At 43.4% G+C, this 21,073-nt stretch overlaps 1 protein-coding gene across 1 annotated transcript; it reads left to right on the top strand.

The window, feature by feature from the left end:
• The first annotated feature begins 2,442 nt into the window (after positions 1-2,442).
• LOC135558512 (plasmalemma vesicle-associated protein-like) lies at positions 2,443-14,073 on the top strand. Its single transcript, XM_064992370.1, has 7 exons — positions 2,443-3,680; positions 4,683-4,761; positions 5,421-6,121; positions 7,460-8,126; positions 8,209-8,269; positions 12,482-12,559; positions 13,385-14,073. Exons 1-6 carry the CDS (start codon positions 3,291-3,293, stop codon positions 12,492-12,494), a joined length of 1,911 nt encoding a protein of 636 aa, XP_064848442.1. The 5' UTR covers positions 2,443-3,290; the 3' UTR covers positions 12,495-12,559; positions 13,385-14,073.
• Positions 14,074-21,073: the final 7,000 nt, after the last annotated feature.

Raw genomic sequence — 21,073 nt, 5'->3', positions numbered from 1 at the left:
TAAATGAGGCAGAATGAACTGCTTCGCTGCCAGACAAGGTTCTGCTGATAGCCAGGTGTAGCAGTGGTAAGATGTTGGGACAGCTTTATGTAGGCCCTAACAGTTTGGAGGCACCGTTTGTCACCTCCATAGTGCAACTAACGTATTGTTTAGTGTTGTGTAGTGGCTTTGCTGGAATGCATTTCACTTCTTTTTTTTTGCCCCATCAAGATTTACATGTTAAAATCTTTTAAAGAGGAGAATCACACCATAATTAGTGTAATTCAGTGTGGAGAAAAACTTTCTGAGTTTACATTTATTGTTTGTCTACATTTTTTATGTTTTGAGGGCAAGTTCTGGTAAATAATGCACTGCTGTGGTACAAGCCATGATTAATAAAAGACAAATAATCTGATCTAAACAAGCCCAACCATGAATAAGTAAATGCAACCTTTTTACTGGGACGTTCTGTGATGTTTTTCCGCCTTGACGGAATACCATCTTTATGTATATCCTTCAAATTTGTTGATATTTACTTATTTCTTCTCCAAGAAGCCCGTTCATTCCATCCTTCCATGACACATCTATTTCTAAAATTCTCTCTGATGGTCTGTTGTTTGGAGGGAAAATTGGTAGCAGGAGTTGCAGTTAACACAAGGTGGCAGTATGTGTTATGGACATAAATAAAGTTTTTCTAATCTAATCTATGAATTGCAAATACCTGATACATGAAAAAAAAGAGGTCAAATTCTAATTCAATAACAATCCATGTTAACGATCCTGCCTTGTAGACTCTCCCTCTGAGATCTGAAAGTGTTAGATATGGTAGAAACTAAAAGTAGTATTTTGTTCTGTGATATTCCTAAACGGCCGTCTTCAAGATTACAGTGAAGGAGTTGATATATTTCTAGGAGGTAGACACACTCAGGGAAACGTTTAAATACATAACGTTCCAACACCTTGTCCCCAAAAATATCAGCTGTTTATATAAATATCAGCTGTTTATATAAATACCAGTTGTTTATGCTCCAGATAAACAGCCCATTTCATTCTCAATATTCAACATTTTGTGTGTACATCTGTGTTTGTCCCTGATTTCCTGCTTTTGTTCCCATGCTTTATCTGTGATCTGTCCCGATGGTAACAACTCAGATGAGATGGCCAATTCCTTGGTGAATTATTGCTTCCTCTGAAGACAGGGTTGGCACGGCAACAATGGCTGGCAGGCAGGACAAGTTCTGGCGTTCATTCTGCTGCTGTGTTTGGGGTGTCCTGAGAGACTGACTGTCAGCTGCCCACGTCAGCAAGTTGGGTTGAGACGCTGAGCATCAAAGGGCCGCTGGCTCCGATACTTAATGAGAATGTCTGTGGAACAACATGTGCTATGGACACTTCTGGTGCCGTGCACCGGAAACCATGTTCATAATGCCGTAAAACAGTTGATGTTTTTTCTTGGAAATTACAGTAGGTCTTCACAATGTGCCATTTTGAGTTATGGAGGAAGATAATATAGACAGATCAAATCTTCAGAACAGATCATATCTTCAGAACAAATGTTAATGGAGCATTTACCTGACAAGAGGGGGAAGATTCATGGACCTAACCACCCCACATACTGGTTAACAGTGGCCTTTCCTGACCTTACAACTAATCACAGAGAAGGTAAAGGTTGATGTAGTGTTAAGATCAAGAAAAATTGAAGACCATCATATGTGACACAAAAAACATCCAATTTAAGTGTTAAGAGTTCAGCCTGGTAAAAAAGTGTAGGAATACATCTTAGTTCATAAAGTGTTTGACACACACTAATACAAAAACATCTTAGTTACGTAGCCAATTTAAGTGTCCCTGGTAAAGTGTTTGTACAGTGTAGGCACACTAATACATCTTAGTTACGTAGCCTGGTAAAGTGTTAGTACAGTGTAGGCACACTAATACATCTTAGTTACGTAGCCTGGTAAAGTGTTTGTACAGTGTAGGCACACTAATACATCTTAGTTACGTAGCCTGGTAAAGTGTTAAAGTGTTTGTACAGTGTAGGCACACTTTGTTAAATAGGACTGTTACAACTGAAGACTTTTCCTAAAATGTACCGAAGATTATAATCTCCTTCAAAGCAGATCATTTCAGGACCATTATCTCTTGTCACATGTGCTGACATTTACATTTTAGTCATTTTGCAGACGCTCTTATCCAGAGTGACTTACAGCAGCAATTAGGGTTAAGTGCCTTGCTCAAGAGCACATCAACAGATTTTCATTTACCTTTCATTTACTGGCCCAATGCCCTTAACCGCTAGGCTACCTGTCAAACAACGGGGCAGCTGGCACCACATGGGGCTAGGGTTGTGTGAATGTGGTTTGAATCACCTCCTGTGTGTGTGTGCGTGCGCGCGTGTGTGTGTGCGTGATGTTATCCCTAACCCCTGACATGATGTCAAGGAAGGAGTTCCCAGAGTGGGAAGTGTGGTGAGGCGGTTCTAAACTCCTGACCATGTTTACACCTCAGACATAATCCTGTCTTCTCCCTTTCACACCATATTACGCTCAGGAGAGAAAACTTCTGGAACTTTACTGTTTGGGCTGTCAATGTGTGCTACCTTATCTCAGAAGCGGGATACTATCTTCACCACCAGGGTCTGCCTCAGATATCGCCACCACCAGGGTCTGCCTCAGATATCTCCACTACCAGGGTCTGCCTCAGATATCTCCACTACCAGGGTCTGCCACAGATATCTCCACTACCAGGGTCTGCCTCAGATATCTCCACTACCAGGGTCTGCCTCAGATATCTCCACTACCAGGGTCTGCCTCAGATATCTCCACTACCAGGGTCTGCCTCAGATATCTCCACTACCAGGGTCTGCATCAGATATCTCCACTACCAGGGTCTGCCTCAGATATCTCCACTACCAGGGTCTGCCTCAGATATCTCCACTACCAGGGTCTGCATCAGATATCTCCACTACCAGGGTCTGCCTCAGATATCTCCACTACCAGGGTCTGCCTCAGATATCTCCACTACCAGGGTTTGCATCAGATATCTCCACTACCAGGTTCTGCCTAAGATATCTCCACTACCGGGGTCTGCCTCAGATATCTCCACTACCAGGGTCTGCCTAAAATATCTCCCATCTTATCTATTTATTTGGCTTTTTGTTTGGGAAAGAAGTGTTCAGTGCTTGTGGTTTAACGCTCTCAACTTGGTCCTCAAGAAGTGGACCCCATTTGAACCATCTAAATCGGTCTGTGATTGGCTGTTTCTCAGTAAGGGTGTTCTGTACGGTACTGTGCCTCAGAGGCTAAACAGCCATGTACAAAAGCAGTTACTCCCAGGCCAAGTTTGGCTTGGAGGCCAGGAGGAAGATCCAGAAGCCCAGAGGGAAGAGCTGTGGCTACTACATGAGGGTTGTATTCTTCTTCTCCTCTCTGATCCAGTCACTCATCATCGTCAGCCTGGTGCTCTTCCTGGTCTACGGGAGCTCCCCAGACGTGGCGGCCGAGAGCCGGGTCAAGGACCTGGAGAAGAGCTTCAACCACCTCTCCATTGACAACATCAACCTCCGGCAGCAGGGAAAGAACTTGACGAAGCTCCTGAATGCCACCCTGACTGACAAGATTCGCAACGACAAATATATGATGAGTGTGCGTCAAGTGGCAAACGGGTCTGGCATGTTCATCGCCAATCTCAAAGGACTAGTGGTAAGAACTGAGATTGGTTTTGTCATCAATGTTCACAGGTCAATGCTAGAGGGGATTTGTGAGGTTGTGTTGGATTTTTGGCATGCATATTTTGAAAAACTTGGGTGGATTTTCAATATGTCGATTTTGAATATACATTACAGTGACAGCAGTACATTATATACAGTCGGATCACAGTGACTGGTTTACTGAATATCAAAATGCCAGTTTAGCTGTATTAGTGGATAGGAAAACAAAACATGTGCTACATGATTTTGATTTGAGTGTAATTTAACATAAAACAATATTACATTCAAGTATCTTATACATATCATATAACATAATAATTTCAGATAATTTCAGCAAATATAACTGAAAAGGTTAAAACAGTGGTCCTACAGTCATAAACATTAACAATCCCTCATCACTGTATATTCAGATTTAAACTTGACTGTTCATCATTTCTATAGATATATATATATATATATCTTCTTTTGCAACAGTGTCAACAATAATGTGCATCTACACATGCCGTATCTTAATTTGATCATCCTGTTGTTGCGGAAATGGTTCTGCACAGCAGAAAATTCAACAGTGTAGTACATTCAATTTATTTAACGAGGCAAGCCACTTAAGAACAATTTCTTATATTCAATGATGTCTGAGAAACAGCAGGTTAACTGCCTTGTTCAGGGGCAGAACAACAGATTTTTACCTTTGGGATTTGATCTTGCAACCTTCTGGTTAATAGTCCAATACTCTACCCACTAGGATACCTGCCAGCCAGGGTGTAAAAAGGTTTAAAAATTACACTTAAAAATGTGATTGATTTGCCCTAATGAAAAAGGGATCAACCTCTACAAAACGTGTCCATAATAAAAAAAGATGTCTATAATCCACATAATAATTCATATTTTCTGTTTCTGCAGATCCTAAATCTGTAGGTGAAATTTTATTTTCACTCAAATTATTATTTGTAGACAAAATGTGGTGCTGATGCATGTCTGTTATTCATATCCACAGACTCAGTGTGAAAATGATAAGGGAAGATGTCAGATTCAACTTAGAATGAGCCAATGCTTCAGGGCCATGCCCCCAAATGGTAAGAGACCTGTAAGAAAAACTTTCCTTTGTTGCTCTGCTCTGCACTAGTGTTACATACAGTATTCCTGTTCAATCTTCCACTCAGAATCTCATTCTAATAATTCACAGCTTCCCACTGGGCACACACTGGTTGAATCAACATTATTTCCACGTCATGTAAAGGAAATTGCGTTGAACAAACGTGGAATAGATGTAAAATTGACATCTGTGCCCAGTGGGTTTCCTAACTGGTACCTTCTTTGGACAAGAATAAGCATGGTGCAAATTACAACTTTGCAATGATCTTTTGTCTTCACTGTTGTTGTTGTTGTTGTTGTTACAGAAGTGAGAATACAAATAGTGAAATTATAATAAAAGTTATTTATTTGCCATTCTGAATTTATTTAAAACCAATGCAGTGCCGGGATTCAATCCAAGCTGCATTGTAAGCGAGCTTAGATTTAAAGGTTAATTTCTATTGCGCCCACATATGCACTGTGAATGCAATCTCCGCAAACGCAGGAACATTGCCTTTAAAAGGTGCAATACCGACAGTGCTCCTCGGATTGAATCCCGGACAAAATCTGATCCTGGTTCCCAAAGTATTAACATAAAAGGTGTTTCTTTCTTATTTGTGTCCTTCAAAAACTTTTATATGCAACAACAATAATATGCAAGAAAACCAGGTCCAGCAGCTGGAGCAGTTGCTAAAGCTAGTGAGCTCCAACTTCAGTCAGACGGTGCAGTTCATGAGGATGGAGATGGAGAACACAGCCATGGACAGGGACACCCTGACCCTGGAGGCCATCTCCCTCCAGAGGGACAAGACCTTCCTGCAGAGACAACTGGAGGGCTACAGGAAGAAGTGCAAGGAGGACTTTGTCCAATCCTTGGCCGGCATCTCCGACGTCTCTAAAGCCTTCCTGTTGAAGATCGACAACCTTCTGCCCAATGTCAGCCCCTTCCTGCTCACCTGCGAGAAGCAGCTCCACCACCTGGACCAGATCCGCAACAACTGCACCGGTCTGTCCCGCGAGGTGGAGAACAAATTCCAGCAATACCTGAACAAGGTGGGCTCTCAGATGTCGGAGATTGAGGGTTGCAGTGCCAGGCTGCAGGCAGATAAAGATCAGCTGAAGGAGACCTACAACTGGTGCAGCAACAACCGCAGTGCCATGGCCCTGGAGCACCGCGAGAAGCTTCAGAAGACCCAGGAGAAATATGACCGACAGAGGGAGAGGCTGCTGATGGATAGCAGAAGGCTGCAGGGGGACAAGGAGCTGCAGGAGACGGTGATGAAGGTGAAGGAGGGCGAGATCGGCATTCTCAAGGACAAGCTGAATAACCTCAACACCTCACTGGTCAACTGTGGCTCCAGGGTAAGGGAAGCTCTATCGCGTGGTATTACACCAGGCTTTCATCCAACTCATTGATAAGTGGCGCTAGATAATAACAGAAATCCTTTCGGAGTCAAACTGGGGCCAGAAATTTTTTCCGTCATTGGTGTGAAGAGATCGAGTTGGCACGCTGGTCAAAAGATCTAACCATGTAAAAGAGAGCTGCAGGAACTCCTCATAAGATTTTTTAGGACAATTGGCTGTAATAAAATACATTAGTGGAAAATGTAAGCAATAGGTTGTTGTTGTGCTTTACATTAAACTGGGGGGCTCCTGAGTGGCACAGCAGTCTAAGGCACTGCATCTCAGTGCTTGAGGTGTCAACACAGACACTCTGTATCACAACCAGCTGTGATTGTAAGTCCCATAGGGCAGCACGCAATTGACCCAGGTTTGGCCAGTGTAGGCTGTAAATGTTTGTTTACCTTTATTTAACTAGGCAAGTCAGTTAAGAACAAATTCTTATTTTCAATGACAGCCTAGGAACAGTGGGTTAACTGCTTGTTCAGGGGCAGAACAACACTGTCAGCTCAGGGATTGGAACTTGGAACCTTTCGGTTACTAGTCCAACACTCTAACCTCTAGGCTACCCTGCCGCCCCATAAGGTTTTAACTTGCCTGCTTTTTTATTTGTTATTATTGTCAAAATCTGCATTGTATGTGCAGGCATGAGTTTGCATCAATTCAAGTAATGGGCACATTCAAACATGATGTTTTCTTTCTTACAATACAATAAATCATTGTGCTTTCATAATGCTCTCTGAAGTAAATATGCCTTGCACTGTTTTGGACCATAGAGATGTTTTATTTTCGGTATCTTATTAGGATCCCAATGAGCTACTACTAAAGCAGCAGCTACTCTTCATGGGGTCCATACAAAAAAACCATAACATAATGCAAAACATCAATAGACAAAGACAGAACTACATACATTTAAAAAGATAAGTATACACGCTTTCATACATTTATGCCTTCATAAACTTCTGATCATAAAATGTATATGATCAGAATAGACACTATGACACTTCCTCCAGTACCAATCTCATCAATCTAGCAGGGGTCCCACTATGATACTGGAGGAAGTGTCAATCTCATTCCAAAAAAACAATGCAGGGAACTCGAGGATAGGTAAAGCCCCCACTGACTGGTAAAGTGCCACAGTCTATAATATACATTTGGTGGTCATGTAATAATAAACATGATATGTTTGTGCAATTATTATATTTGAATATGCTAGGTAAACAGCATTGTTATATGTTGAAGTATTTTCACATACCGGTACTAACTAAACATTATTTTCTTTGTCTTATTATGTTTCAGACCGGAATGGGTAACCCAGGAATGTCCGGACCAAATCAGACTGGACCCTGGAGTAGCAGGCATGGGATGGGTGACCCTGGCTCAACTGGGAATGGATTTGGCATGGCAGGGTCAAGCTCAAGAGGGTTTGAGTCCACTGGGATGGGTTCAAATCCATTCGGTAGTGCTGGGGCAGGTGGGACAGGGACAGGTAACAAGCCAGGCTCAACTAACCAATTTGGTAATACAGGAATGGGAAGGACAGGGTCAAGTTCAAGTTCTACTGCATTGGGTTCGTTAGGGCCAGGTAAAGTGTGGGCAGGTCGAACAGGGACAGGCCCGACAGGAGAGTTGGGTGCAATGGGTTACGCAGGGATGGGTGAGGCAGGGTCGAGTGCAACAGGGCAGGGCAACAGGGGGCCAACCGAAATGGGTTTGGAGGCTACAGGTGGGTGGGGTTCCACAAGAATGGGTAACACAGGGATGGGCGGGGAAGGGTCTAGTGTAACAGGGCAAGGTAAAAGGGGGTCAACTGCTGGAACAGAATTGGGTGCTGGAACTGGTGGGTGGGGTGCTCCTGCAACAGGAAACGGCAACACAGGACTGGGTAGGTCCGGGTCAAGTGCTTCGTCATCATCAGGCGCCACAAGGATGAACGGTTCAGGAATGGACAGCTCAAAGGGTTTAGGTAAGATATAAAAATCACTTCTTATAAACACTGTGATATACTATGGACAATGTCTTATGTTGTTATTCTGTTGTTTCTACAGCACATATCAATCAACACTTACGAGAACTGCAGCAGTATTCTAAGGCCGACTCCGGCTCAGAGTGAGTTCATATACCCTCTAGGTATTTAAGTGGATCTTAAATAAATGTATTTAGTTTAGTTGCTAAGAATGCCAAGATTAGCATCTTACTGGAACTTTTAATTCAACATGGCTGAGACAAATGTTGATTATGACAATAGAATGTAATCTAAATGTGACAAAGCAAATGTTGATTTGTAATGAGTTATAGAGCCTTTACTTTAGAGATTAGTTTTTGCTCCATATTAAGTAGTGAAATTGGTTAAAAAAATTAAAATTGACCTTACAAATAAGCCAGTCAGTCAATAAATAAAATAATAATACTTGTATGAAAGGTTTTAATCTTTAGCTCACCATCTGTGGATAATAAACGATTAAGAAATGTAAAAAATTACGTAAAACATCACAGCACAATTGGAAAATATATAGCACATGCAAACCAAACAAGGGAGGTCTTTGGTGATAGTTGGGATGGGCTGAGAGTGGCTGAGGGTTGGTCTATGGTGATAGGTGGGATGGGCTGAGAGTGGCTGAGGGTTGATCTATGGTGATATGTGGGATGGGCTGAGGGTTTATCTATGGTGATATGTGGGATGGGCTGAGAGTGGCTGAGGGTTGGTCTATGGTGATAGGTGGGATGGGCTGAGAGTGGGTGAGGGTTGATCTATGGTGATAGGTGGGATGGGATGAGAGTGGCTGAGGGTTGGTCTATGGTGATAGGTGGGATGGGCTGAGAGTGGCTGAGGGTTGATCTATGGTGATAGGTGGGATGGGCTGAGAGTGCAGGATGCACCTGCCAGGCAGACTCCGACAGGATAGGACAAGGTGGAAGCAAAGACAGCTTGCTTCTGGCATCAAAAAACACAAACAAGAATCAGACACTGAAAGTAGCAGGAACAGAGAGAGAAATAGAGACCTAATCAGAGGGAAGAGAGCTGAAAAAACAGGAATGGGTTGATCTATGGTGATAGGTGGGATGGGATGAGAGTGGCTGAGGGTTGGTCTATGGTGATAGGTGGGATGGGCTGAGAGTGGCTGAGGGTTGATCTATGGTGATAGGTGGGATGGGATGAGAGTGGCTGAGGGTTGATCTATTGTGATAGGTGGGATGGGCTGAGGGTTGGTCTATGGTGATAGGTGGGATGGGCTGAGAGTGGCTGAGGGTTGGTCTATGGTGATAGGTGGGATGGGATGAGAGTGGCTGAGGGTTGATCTATTGTGATAGGTGGGATGGGCTGAGGGTTGGTCTATGGTGATAGGTGGGATGGGCTGAGGGTTGGATGGTGATAGGTGGGATGGCTGAGGGTTGGTCTATGGTGATAGGTGGGATGGGATGAGAGTGGCTGAGGGTTGGTCTATGGTGATAGGTGGGATGGCTGAGAGTGGATAAGGGTTAATCTATGGTGATAGGTGGGATGGGCTGAGAGTGGCTGAGGGTTGGTCTATGGTGATAGGTGGGATGGCTGAGAGTGGCTGAGGGTTGGTCTATGGTGATAGGTGGGATGGGCTGAGAGTGGCTGAGGGTTGGTCTATGGTGATAGTTGGGATGGGCTGAGAGTGGCTAAGGGTTAATCTATGGTGATAGGTGGGATGGGATGAGAGTGGCTGAGGGTTGATCTATTGTGATAGGTGGGGTGGGCTGAGAGTGGCTGAGGGTTGGTCTATGGTGATAGGTGGGATGGGCTGAGAGTGGCTGAGGGTTGGTCTATGGTGATAGGTGGGATGGGCTGAGAGTGGCTGAGGGTTGGTCCATGGTTATAGGTGGGATGGGCTGAGAGTGGCTGAGGGTTGGGTTTAAAGAGCTGAGGTCTATGGTGATAGGTGGGATGGGCTGAGAGTGGCTGAGGTGGGGTGGGGGTTGGGTTTATGGTGAAGGTGGGAGTGGCTGAGGGTTGGTCTATAGTGATAGGTGGGATGGGCTGAGAGTGGCTGAGGGTTGGGTTTAAAGAGGTGAGGTCTATGGTGATAGGTGGGATGGGCTGAGAGTGGCTGAGGGTTGGGTTTAAAGAGCTGAGGTCTATGGTGATAGGTGGGATGGGCTGAGAGTGGCTGAGGGGTGGGATTAAAGAGCTGAGGTCTATGGTGATAGGTGGGATGGGCTGAGAGTGGCTGAGGGTTGGGTTTAAAGAGCTGAGGTCTATGGTGATAGGTGGGATGGGCTGAGAGTGGCTGAGGGTTGGGTTTAAAGAGCTGAGGTCTATGGTGATAGGTGGGATGGGCTGAGAGTGGCTGAGGGGTGGGATTAAAGATCTGAGGTCTATGGTGATAGGTGGATGGGCTGAGAGTGGCTGAGGGGTGGGATTAAAGAGTTTTTTTGGTAATGTATTATTGTTATGTGACTGCTTTATATAAAAGTACCATGTATGTAAAATGTGTTTGTAAAATGTATTTGTAAAATGTATGTAGTTGAAGTCGGAAGTTTACAAACACCTTCGCCAAATAAACTCAGTTTCTCACAATTTCTGACATGAATCCTAGTAAAAATCTCTGTCTTAGGTCAGTTAGGATCACCACATTATTTTAAGAATGTGAAATGTCAAAATAATAGTAGAGAGAATGATTTATTTCAGCTTTTATTTCTTTCAACATAGTGGGTCAGAAGTTTACATACACTCAATTCGTATTTGGTAGCATTGCCTTTGAATTGTTTAACTTGGGTCAAACGATTTGGGTAGCCGTCCACAAGCTTCCCACAATAAGTTGGTTGAATTTTGTCCCATTCCTCCTGACAGAGCTGGTGTAACAGAGTCAGATTTGTAGGCCTGCTTGCTTGCACACGCTTTTTCAGTTCTGCCCACAAGTGTTCGATGGGATTGAGGTCAGGGCTTTGTGATGGCCACTCCAATACCTTGACTTTGTTGTCCTTAAGCCATTTATCCACAACTTTAGAAGTATGCTTGTGGTCATTGTCCATTTGGAAGACCCATTTGCGACCAATCTTTAATTTCCTGACTGATGTCTTGAGATGTTGCTTCAATATATCCACATAATTTTCCTACCTCACGATGCCATCTATTTTGTGAAGTGCACCAGTCCCTCCTGTAGCAAAGCACCCCCACAACATGATGTTGCCACCCCCGTGCTTCACGGTTGGGATGATGTTCTTCGGCTTGCAAGCCTCCCCCTTTTTCCTCCAAACATAATGATGGTCATTATGGCCAAACAGTCCTATTTTTGTTTCATCAGACCAGAGGACATTTCTCCAAAAAGTACAATCTTTGTCCCCATGTGCAGTTGCAAACCGTAGTCTGGCTTTTTTATGGCGGTTTTGGAGCAGTGGCTTCTTCCTTGCTGAGGGGCCTTTCAGGTTATGTCGATATAGGAGTTGTTTTACTGTTTTTACTGTGGGCCTTGTTATTCTGGGATTGATTTGCACTTTTCGCACCAAAGTGCGTTCATCTCTAGGAGACAGAACACATCTCCTTCCTGAGCGGTATGACGGCTGCGTGATCCCATGGGGTTTATATTTGCGTACTATTGTTTGTACAGATGAACGTGGTACCTTCAGGCATTAGGAAATTGCTTCCAAGGTTGAACCAGACTTGTGGAGGTCTACATTGTATTTTCTGAGCTCTTGGGGTCTGAGGTTCTTGTCTGATTTCTTTTTATTTTCCCATGATGTCAAGCAAAGAGGCACTGAGTTTTCATTTTCTGGAATTTTCCAAGCTAAACAGCACATTCAACATAGTGTATGTAAACTTCTGACCCACTAGAATTGTGATACAGTGAATTATGAGTGAAATAATCTGTCTGTAAACAATTGTTGGAAAAATGACTTGTGTCAAACTATAGTTTGTTAATAACAAATCTGTGGAGTGGTTAAAAAACTAGTTTTAATGACTCCAACCTAAGTGTATGTAAATTTCCGACTTCAACTGTATATGTAGCAGAAAAGCTATAAAAAAAACAAAGATATTTGTCCTCTGAAGAGGGTGGATGGGTTAATAAATAAAACATTTGTTTAAAAAATTAAAAAGAAAAGGAGTTAAATTGGCCTATTGAAACTTCAATTCTGTGGTAAATCTGTTGATTCTACAGATTCCCTAAACATCTTAATAGGGGGTTAAGTTTATGAATTGTATATTATGAATTGTTTATGAATTGTAAATTAGATTATGTAAGAGGGCAAGCCATTGAGGCATGGATATGAGAGAAATGTTTTACAAAAAGCCTGCTGACTGCAGTTGATGCAATTAACTGAACAAGAATCTCTGTTATTTCTTCTTGTCTGCAGAGTCTCTGGGTAATCCATGAAATTTCAGAGGAAAATGGAGGAAACCTATAAAACCCGGTCTCCTCATATTGAGTTCTGGTTTGTCAATATACAGTACCAGTCAAAAGTTTAGACACACCTACTCATTCCAGGGGTTTTCTTTATTTTTTACTATTATCTATGTTGTAGAATAATAGTGAAGACATCAAACTATGAAATAACACATATGGAATCATGTAGTAACCAATTTTTTTAACAAATCAAAATATATATTATATTCTTCAAAGTAGCCACCCTTTGCCTTGATGACAGCTTCACACACTCTTGGTAATCTCTTAACCAGCTTCATGAGGTAGTCACCTGGAATGCCTTCATTTGTGGAATTTCTTTCCTTCTTCATGCGTTTGAGCCAGTCAGTTGTGTTGTGACATAGTAAGGGTGGTATACAGAAGATAGCCCTATTTGGTAAAAGACCAAGTCCATATTATGGCAAGAACAGCTCAAATAAGCAAAGAGAAACGACAGTCCACCATTACTTGAGACACATCTCAACATCAACTGTTCAGAGGAGACTGTGTAGGCCTTCCTGGTCAAATTCCTGCAAAGAAACCACTACTAAAGGACACCAATAATAAGAAGAGACTTGCTTAGGCCAAGAAACACAAGCAATGGACATTAGACCGGTGGAAATTTGTTCTTTGGTCTGATGAGTCCAAATTCAAAAAAAAAAATCCAACCGCCATGCTTTGTGAGACGTAGAGTAGATGAGCGAATGATCTCTGCATGTGTGGTTTCCGCCATGAAGCATGGAGGAATTTATTTAGAATTCAAGGCACACTTGACCAGCATGACTACTATAGCATTCTGCAGTGATACGCCATCCCATCTGGTTTGCACTTAGTGGGACTATTTGTTTTTCAACAGGGCAATGACACAAACACACCTCCAGGCTGTGTAAGGGCAATTTTACCAAGAAGGAGAGTGATGGAGTGCTGCATCAGATGACCTGGCCTCCGCAATCACCCGACCTCAACACGATTGTGATGGCTAGGGATGTTGGACTGCAGCGTGAAGGAAAAGCAGCCAACAAGTACTCAGCAAATATGGGAACTCCTTCAAGACTGTTGGAAAAGCATTCCAGGTGAAGCTGGTTGAGAGAATGCCAAGAGTGTGCAAAGCTATCATCAATGCAAAGGGTTTGAAGAATCTCAAATATAAAATATAATTTGATTTGTTTAATACTTTTTTGGTTACTACATGATTCCATATGTGTTATTTTATAGTTTTGATGTCTTCACTATTATTCTACAATGTAGAAAATAGTACAAATAAAGAAAACCCCTTGAATGAGTAGGTGTGTCCAACCTTTTGACTGGTACAGTACGTATAATATCATTTATAACAATAGCAGCTGCACTGTAATATATCATAAAATAATTTCTGCTGCTTCATGTATTTCATTGTTTTGAATGTCCTTGATAACCAGCCACTAATGTACGTTAATTGAATATGTTTATTTAGTCAGGAGAAAGGCATAAAAGTTTTACATAAGCTGTTTTCAATGTACTGTATATACTTTTATTAAAAACTAAGGAATACTTCTTGCAAACCTGGTTCTATGAATTAAGTGTGATGACTTCCACGTTTATGGTCGGGGAGGGCAAGGTATGTTGTCACACTTTTCATGCTGTCTAACATTTACTTGGCGCAATACATCACAATGGTATAAATGTCATACCGAACAAAAGAAGGAAGTCTTGGAAACATATTTTGTATTAATTACATCTTCATATCTTATTTCAGTAGGGAATTGTTGACCGTTAAATAGAGAGTGTGTACTTCTGACAATTTGCCCCATCAGCAGGTAAATTGTCACACTACGTCAGGTGAGTTGTCACATTGGATTATCAACAAATAAGAACAACTAATTCATTGTGAATATTGATTTTCATTTTAAATTCAAAACCAAATTCAACTTCATTAAAGAAGTCAAAATAAAAACAATCATGCCTAGAGAATCTGGCAAATCATGCCTTTCAATAAAAACAATCATGCCTAGAGAATCTGGCAAATCATGCCTTTCAATAAAAACAATCATGCCTAGAGAATCTGGCAAATCATGCCTTTCAATAAAAACAATCATGCCTAGAGAATCTGGCAAATCATGCCTTTCAATAAAAACAATCATGCCTAGAGAATCTGGCAAATCATGCCTTTCAATAAAAACAATCATGCTGTCATCTGATGATGACTCTTCTACGATTGAAATTTTTTGAGCTAGATCCACGGTAATTGTTGGAATCGAAATGTAATGTAATCTTGTTTAAAGTCTTAACAAAACAGATTTTGCTAGATGGTGGGTTATTCTTTTCCATTTCTAGGGCCTGCTTCACTGGTGTGTCAGTTAGAATTGCTGTTTTGTGCCGTTTTCCTCCATCGCAAGCTGGTTTTCGGGGACCAGCTTTTGGAAATGTCCGGATGTCCTCTGCAGTTCGTAGTCCACTGCTGGGTAAGGATGACCTGGTGCTAGCATAAGAACTGGGGAAGTCTGTGTCTGAGCTCGTGCTAGGCAGGGCTGGAATAGTGCTGTGGCCTGGCAGGTTGGTGCTGGGGCCTGGCAGTGCTGGAATAGTGCTGTGGCCTGGCAGGTTGGTGCTGGGGCCTGGCAGGGCTGGAATAGTGCTGTGGCCTGGCAGGTTGGTGCTGTGGCCTGGCAGGGCTGGAATAGTGCTGTGGCCTGGCAGGTTGGTGCTGGGGCCTGGCAGTGCTGGAATAGTGCTGTGGCCTGGCAGGTTGGTGCTGGGGCCTGGCAGGGCTGGAATAGTGCTGTGGCCTGGCAGGTTGGTGCTGTGGCCTGGCAGGGCTGGAATAGTGCTGTGGCCTGGCAGGTTGGTGCTGGGACCTGGCAGGGCTGGAATAGTGCTGTGGCCTGGCAGGTTGGTGCTGGGGCCTGGCAGTGCTGGAATAGTGCTGTGGCCTGGCAGGTTGGTGCTGGGGCCTGGCAGGGCTGGAATAGTGCTGTGGCCTGGCAGGTTGGTGCTGGGGCCTGGCAGGGCTGGAATAGCGCTGTGGCCTGGCAGGATGGTGCTGTGGCCTGGCAGGTTGGTGCTGGGGCCTGGCAGGTTGGTGCTGGGGCCTGGCAGTGCAGGGTTGGTGCTGGGGCCTGGTAGTGCAGGGTTGGTGCTGGGGCCTGGTAGTGCAGGGTTGGTGCTGGGGCCTGGCAGTGCAGGGTTGGTGCTGGGGCCTGGTAGGGATGGGTTCTGAATGGGGGTGATCTGTAACGTAGGATGGCGCAAACTCAGTTTCCAGAAATACATCCCTGTTGTAGTAAGGTTGTATCCCAGCCACCCTAAAGCCAGCCTGAATGTTCAAGGGGGTTGTAGGCAGAGGATAGGCGATTGACAAAATCACAGGAATGTCATAATTGACATTGTTCCTCGTCCAGGCATCACACGCTGTGTTGATGTGCCTCTTTACCGGCCCGTAGACAGACCTGTCTAAGGGTTGAAGCCGATGAGATCAAAGGGGTGGGAATGACAGCATAATTATGCCATTTATTTGGCATAATTGAGTCCATCAATGGACAGATGAGACTCGTGGTTTTGTCCAAAAGGAGTAAACAGAGCTTCTCCTTTGAGCACTTCGTATGCTCGACAAAATGTTTCAGGAAGTCAACAAAGTGCACATCTTTCATCCACCCAGAGGGATATTCCCCTCCTTTGCTGCCAGGTGGCCCGTTGATCAGGACATGATTGCAGAAGGGAATATTGACACAGGGAATATAAAATATGGAGGTATACTATTCCCTGTGGCTGAAACAGCACAGGCCAGTGTGACGAGGGTCAGTGACCCTACTTTCACATCTGTCCATCACTTTGTCAGGTTTATGTTCAGTGGTCACCCCAGTTTTATCGACATTCCATATGTCTCCTGGTCCAAACTGATATCTCTGTAGCACTTCTGCTACATTGTCAAAGAAAGCATGAACATTTTCTCTGTTGAAGCTACTTGCCCTGACAAGGCTAGTTGCCTCTGGCTTGCTCAGCGACAGCGTTGGGTGCCGCTTTAAGAAGCCTGTGAACCACTCAGCCTTTTCTTTTTCTGCCCACATTGGTGTGAACTTCAGCTGGTGAGTCACAGCAAACTGGTAGGAAAGTCTGGTGAGTCACAGCAAACTGGTAGGCAAGTCTGGTGAGTCACAGCAAACTGGTAGGGAAGTCTGGTGTGTCACAGCAAACTGGTAGGAAAGTCTGGTGAGTCACAGCAAACTGGTAGGGAAGTCTGGTGTGTCACAGCAAACTGGTAGGAAAGTCTGGTGTGTCACAGCAAACTGGTAGGCAAGTCTGGTGTGTCACAGCAAACTGGTAGGCAAGTCTGGTGTGTCACAGCAAACTGGTAGGCAAGTCTGGTGTGTCACAGCAAACTGGTAGGCAAGTCTGGTGTGTCACAGCAAACTGGTAGGCAAGTCTGGTGTGTCACAGCAAACTGGTAGGCAAGTCTGGTGTGTCACAGCAAACTGGTAGGCAAGTCTGGTGTGTCACAGCAAACTGGTAGGCAAGTCTGGTGTGTCACGGTTGGCTCACCAAACCGTGGTTTTGTATAGCCAACCACTGTTGTTGGCATGGCTGTCTGACTTTCAATTTATGTCAAAATCCTTCGCTGTACTCCTGATTGATTTGTTCTGCAACTTCACCTACCTCACTGCCTTTAACATTATGGCAGTTGGTGTGCTGCCATTCTCTGTCTTTCTTTTATCATTTCTAACCCTCTTTCTTTCCTTCCTTCCTTTCTTCTTTCCTTCAAAAACACATTTCCTCATTGCAATTACAAATTCATTACAGGCTTATTACTCCCACCTCCACGTCTACTATCCTTGTTGCCACAATGCAATTCATAACACCACACTAAATTCATGACACTGTATGAAGTAGTATGTGTGTGTGTGTGTGTGGATATACTGTCTCATACAGTAGGCATGTAGTGTGTTAGTAGACACACACACACACACACACCAGAGCCTGTCTTGTGTAGTCCAGGGATATGTCTGCTGCTCTAAACTATGCATATATATATATAGAATCAATTTAGTAACATGAAATACTATTATCAGAGCTGATTACACAATATCACAATGTTTTTTGAGCACGTTCTATGAGCCTATGTATACTGGGGCAAGTTGTCACATGTGAAGACTTGCCCCAAGGTCATTGAGACAACTTGCACCAAACTGACATGTGTGCTAATGTTGGCTAAATCTCAAGGTTAGCTCAACATAGGACTGCAACTAAAGTATCAAACGACACGTTATTGTCTCCTCTGCTCAGTGCAAAATTATCATTTTGAACATTCATACCTAATAAAGTTTTATTGCATAAAATGTAAAGTGCCAATTTTTTACTTTTGAAGGGGAAAAATAAGAAACTTGTGCTCACCTCAGATCAGAGTGACCTTGACCACGTGAACAGGAAGTTGACCATAGTTACTTGGTGTGACTACATGTTCTGATTTTGGAGAAAGCGCCTCTAGTGTTGGAGGTATGAACAGTTTGACAACTTACCTCACTCTCTCCTACTACTTTGAATGCCACACCTCAGATTTCAGAAAAAAAACATGTAACCCATCCAAGACGGATATTATTTGTTTGTCCCCATTTGCGTCACCCATTGTGAGTATAATAACGTTACTGACATTACTGGAAGACCATTTGCATGTTTATGTTTATCTGCCAACCTGTCAGACCAATTGGGGCAGATGGGAGGGAAAGGTACAGATGTGGGATCTTAATTTGAGACACTTTGCTAAAGCAGGAAAATAATCCTGCAACAACAGGAAATGTGAAATATTATGTGGATTACAATTACATTTTTCATTAGGGCAAATCAAGTCTGAAATTCCAAGTGGAAATGACAAACTTTAGAAGTGTTTTTAAAATGAAAATACGTTACAAGTTTGCATTTCCCGCTGTGCTGAGTGATCAAATTAAGATCATATATATGTACAAACACCGGTGTATACAAAACCCAACATTAACAATAACCCCTGGGTTGGCTACAGACCACAACTTTCCATACACTTAATGAGAACATGAAACAACTCTTACAAAAACATTGTGAGGCGGAAGAATGAATAATCCATCAAGTCTTCAGTATGTCCTGTCCTATGCCAAAAAAACATCCCTTGAAATAGCCTTGAACACCAAACAATGTTTTCTTTTGTTATCGTCTATGGGATATATAAACAATTGGAAATAGCACCCCAGCAATCCCAACTTTATCAGTCTAAAACAGCATTGTTACCTCAATGGGAAAATTCCATAACATGCTTGATTGGCATCTAGGGACATGCAGAACCAGATACATTGCCTATGTGAATACTATGTGACTGTTTGTGCCAGGCTAAGGTTAGGGTCAGTTCCACTTAAATCTATCTCAAAGGAAACTCCAAAATTACCCATAATGAATTTAAACAGCATTATTTTATTCAATTAACACAAATTATATCTGGCACACCATCTAGCCTTTTACATTGAGAACAATTATAGTAGAACAGTAGAAAGACAAATAATGTTTGGCAGCAAAGATCCCGTTAGAAAGAATGCCAATGTGGAACTCCTGAGTGGCGCCGCGGTCTAAGGTGCTTGATGCGTCACTACACCCGGGTTTGTTCCCAGTCTGTCACAACCGGCCGTGACCAGGAGTCCCATAGAGCGGTGCACAATTGGCCCAGTGTCGTCTGGGTTAGGGGAGGGTCTGGTGGGGGGCTTTACTTGGCTCATTGCGCTCTAGCGACTCCTTGTGGCGGGCCGGGTGCCTGCAGGCTGACCTGGGGTTGTCAGTTGAACGGCTGGCTTCCAGGTTAAGCTGGCAGGTGTTAAGGAGCACGGTTTGGCGGGTCATGATTCCGATGACACATGACTCAACCTTTGACTCTACTGAGCCCGTTAGGGAGTTGCAGCCATGAGACAAGATCGTAATTGAAAATCACAAAATTGTGGAGAAAAGGGGGGTAAATAACTAACAAAGAATGTCAATGGGAGCAAACTATTTTCTGGGGGGAAAGATCAGCTATGAAATTAGCGGATATAACGGGGAGATAGATTTCAAGTATATTTGATCTATCAAATAACATTACCTGCATAATTTCTAACCAATATTTTTTATGTATATTTGTTTATTTGTATTTATTTGTTATTATGCCTCCCACTTGCCTCCCACTTGTTGTTGATTCTTCACAAAAAAATACAGTTTCATATCTTTATGTTTGAAGCCTGAAATGTGGCAAAAGGTCGCTAAGTTCAAGGGGGCCGAATACTTTCGCAAGGCACTGTATACCTGTGTTCTGTTTGTCTGTTGCCAGTTCGTCTTGTTTGTCAAGTCAACTAGGGTTTTGGTCTCAGCGCCTGCGTTTCAGTCTCTCTTCTCCTTGCCCTCCTGGTTTTGACCCTTGCCTGTCCTGACTCTGAGCCTGCCTGCCTGCCGACCTTTGCCCCACCTCTGGATTATTGACCCCTGCCTGCCTTGACCTGTCTATTGCAAGCCCCTGTTGACTTATTAGCCAGCAGCATACCACCCTGCATACCACTGCTTGCTTGCTTCTGAAGCTAAAAAGGGTTGGTCCTGGTCATTCCCTGGATGGGAGACCAGATGCTGCTGGAAGTGGTGTTGGAGGGCCAGTAGGAGGCACTCTTTCCTCTGGTCTAAAAAATATCCCTATGCCCCAGGGCAGTGATTGGGGACACTGCCCTATGCAGGGTGCTGTCTTTCAGATGGGAAGTTAAATGGGTAACCTGACTCTCTGAGGTCATTAAAGATCCCATGGCACTTATTGTAAGAGTAGGGGTGTTAACCCTGGTGTCCTGGCTAAATTCCCAATCTGGCCCTCAAACGATCACGGTCATCTAATAATCCCCAGTTTACAATTGGCTCATTCATCCCCCTCCTCTCCCCTGTAACTATTCCCCAGGTCTTTGCTGTAAATGAGAATGTGTTCTCAGTCAACTTACCTGGTTAAATAAAATTAAACTGTTGTTAATTTGGCATTATCTGGCTCTTACATGATTAATTTGAGCTGACCCAGTCATCTATGAGTTTTCAGTACTGTAACCAGACTAGATTTACTGTACTCTATCAACCCCATTGATTAGCCATCAACCAGAAAGCCCCAATGCCTATGGTATTCTGCCAGAGTAGGGAGACAGTGGATTACAGAGCATTTACTCAGCTCAGCAGCAGCACTGCTACCTGGGCCCATATTCACAAAGCATCTCAGAGTAGGCTGACTCTGAGACACTTTATGAATACGGGCCCAGATCATTTACCTAGTGTTCCCTGTAGGAGTTTAGTTAGGGCCTCAAGGTAGCAAGTAGGCAGGCTGGCACCTCATCGGGATGTCCTGTCTCTTGCCCTTTATACCAACAAGAAGCGTCTATCTTTGTCATACTTTAACACGACTGCTCTCTAGCGGCCATGACACTGTACTGCAGAATCTGAAAGTATAACGGCATTGAGAAGTATCTCCTATAAATCGGTGCATTCCAGAGGGGCTTTTAAACACAAACTATATTTATTGCAAATACGGGTTTCTCATAGGTCTATCCAAAGACTCTCTTCGTGA

This window comes from Oncorhynchus masou, chromosome 17 (assembly GCF_036934945.1).
Source record: "Oncorhynchus masou masou isolate Uvic2021 chromosome 17, UVic_Omas_1.1, whole genome shotgun sequence".
Lineage (NCBI taxonomy): Eukaryota > Metazoa > Chordata > Actinopteri > Salmoniformes > Salmonidae > Oncorhynchus > Oncorhynchus masou.
The sequence above is the reverse complement of the archived record's forward strand: the minus strand, read 5'-3'. Positions and strand labels throughout refer to the sequence as shown.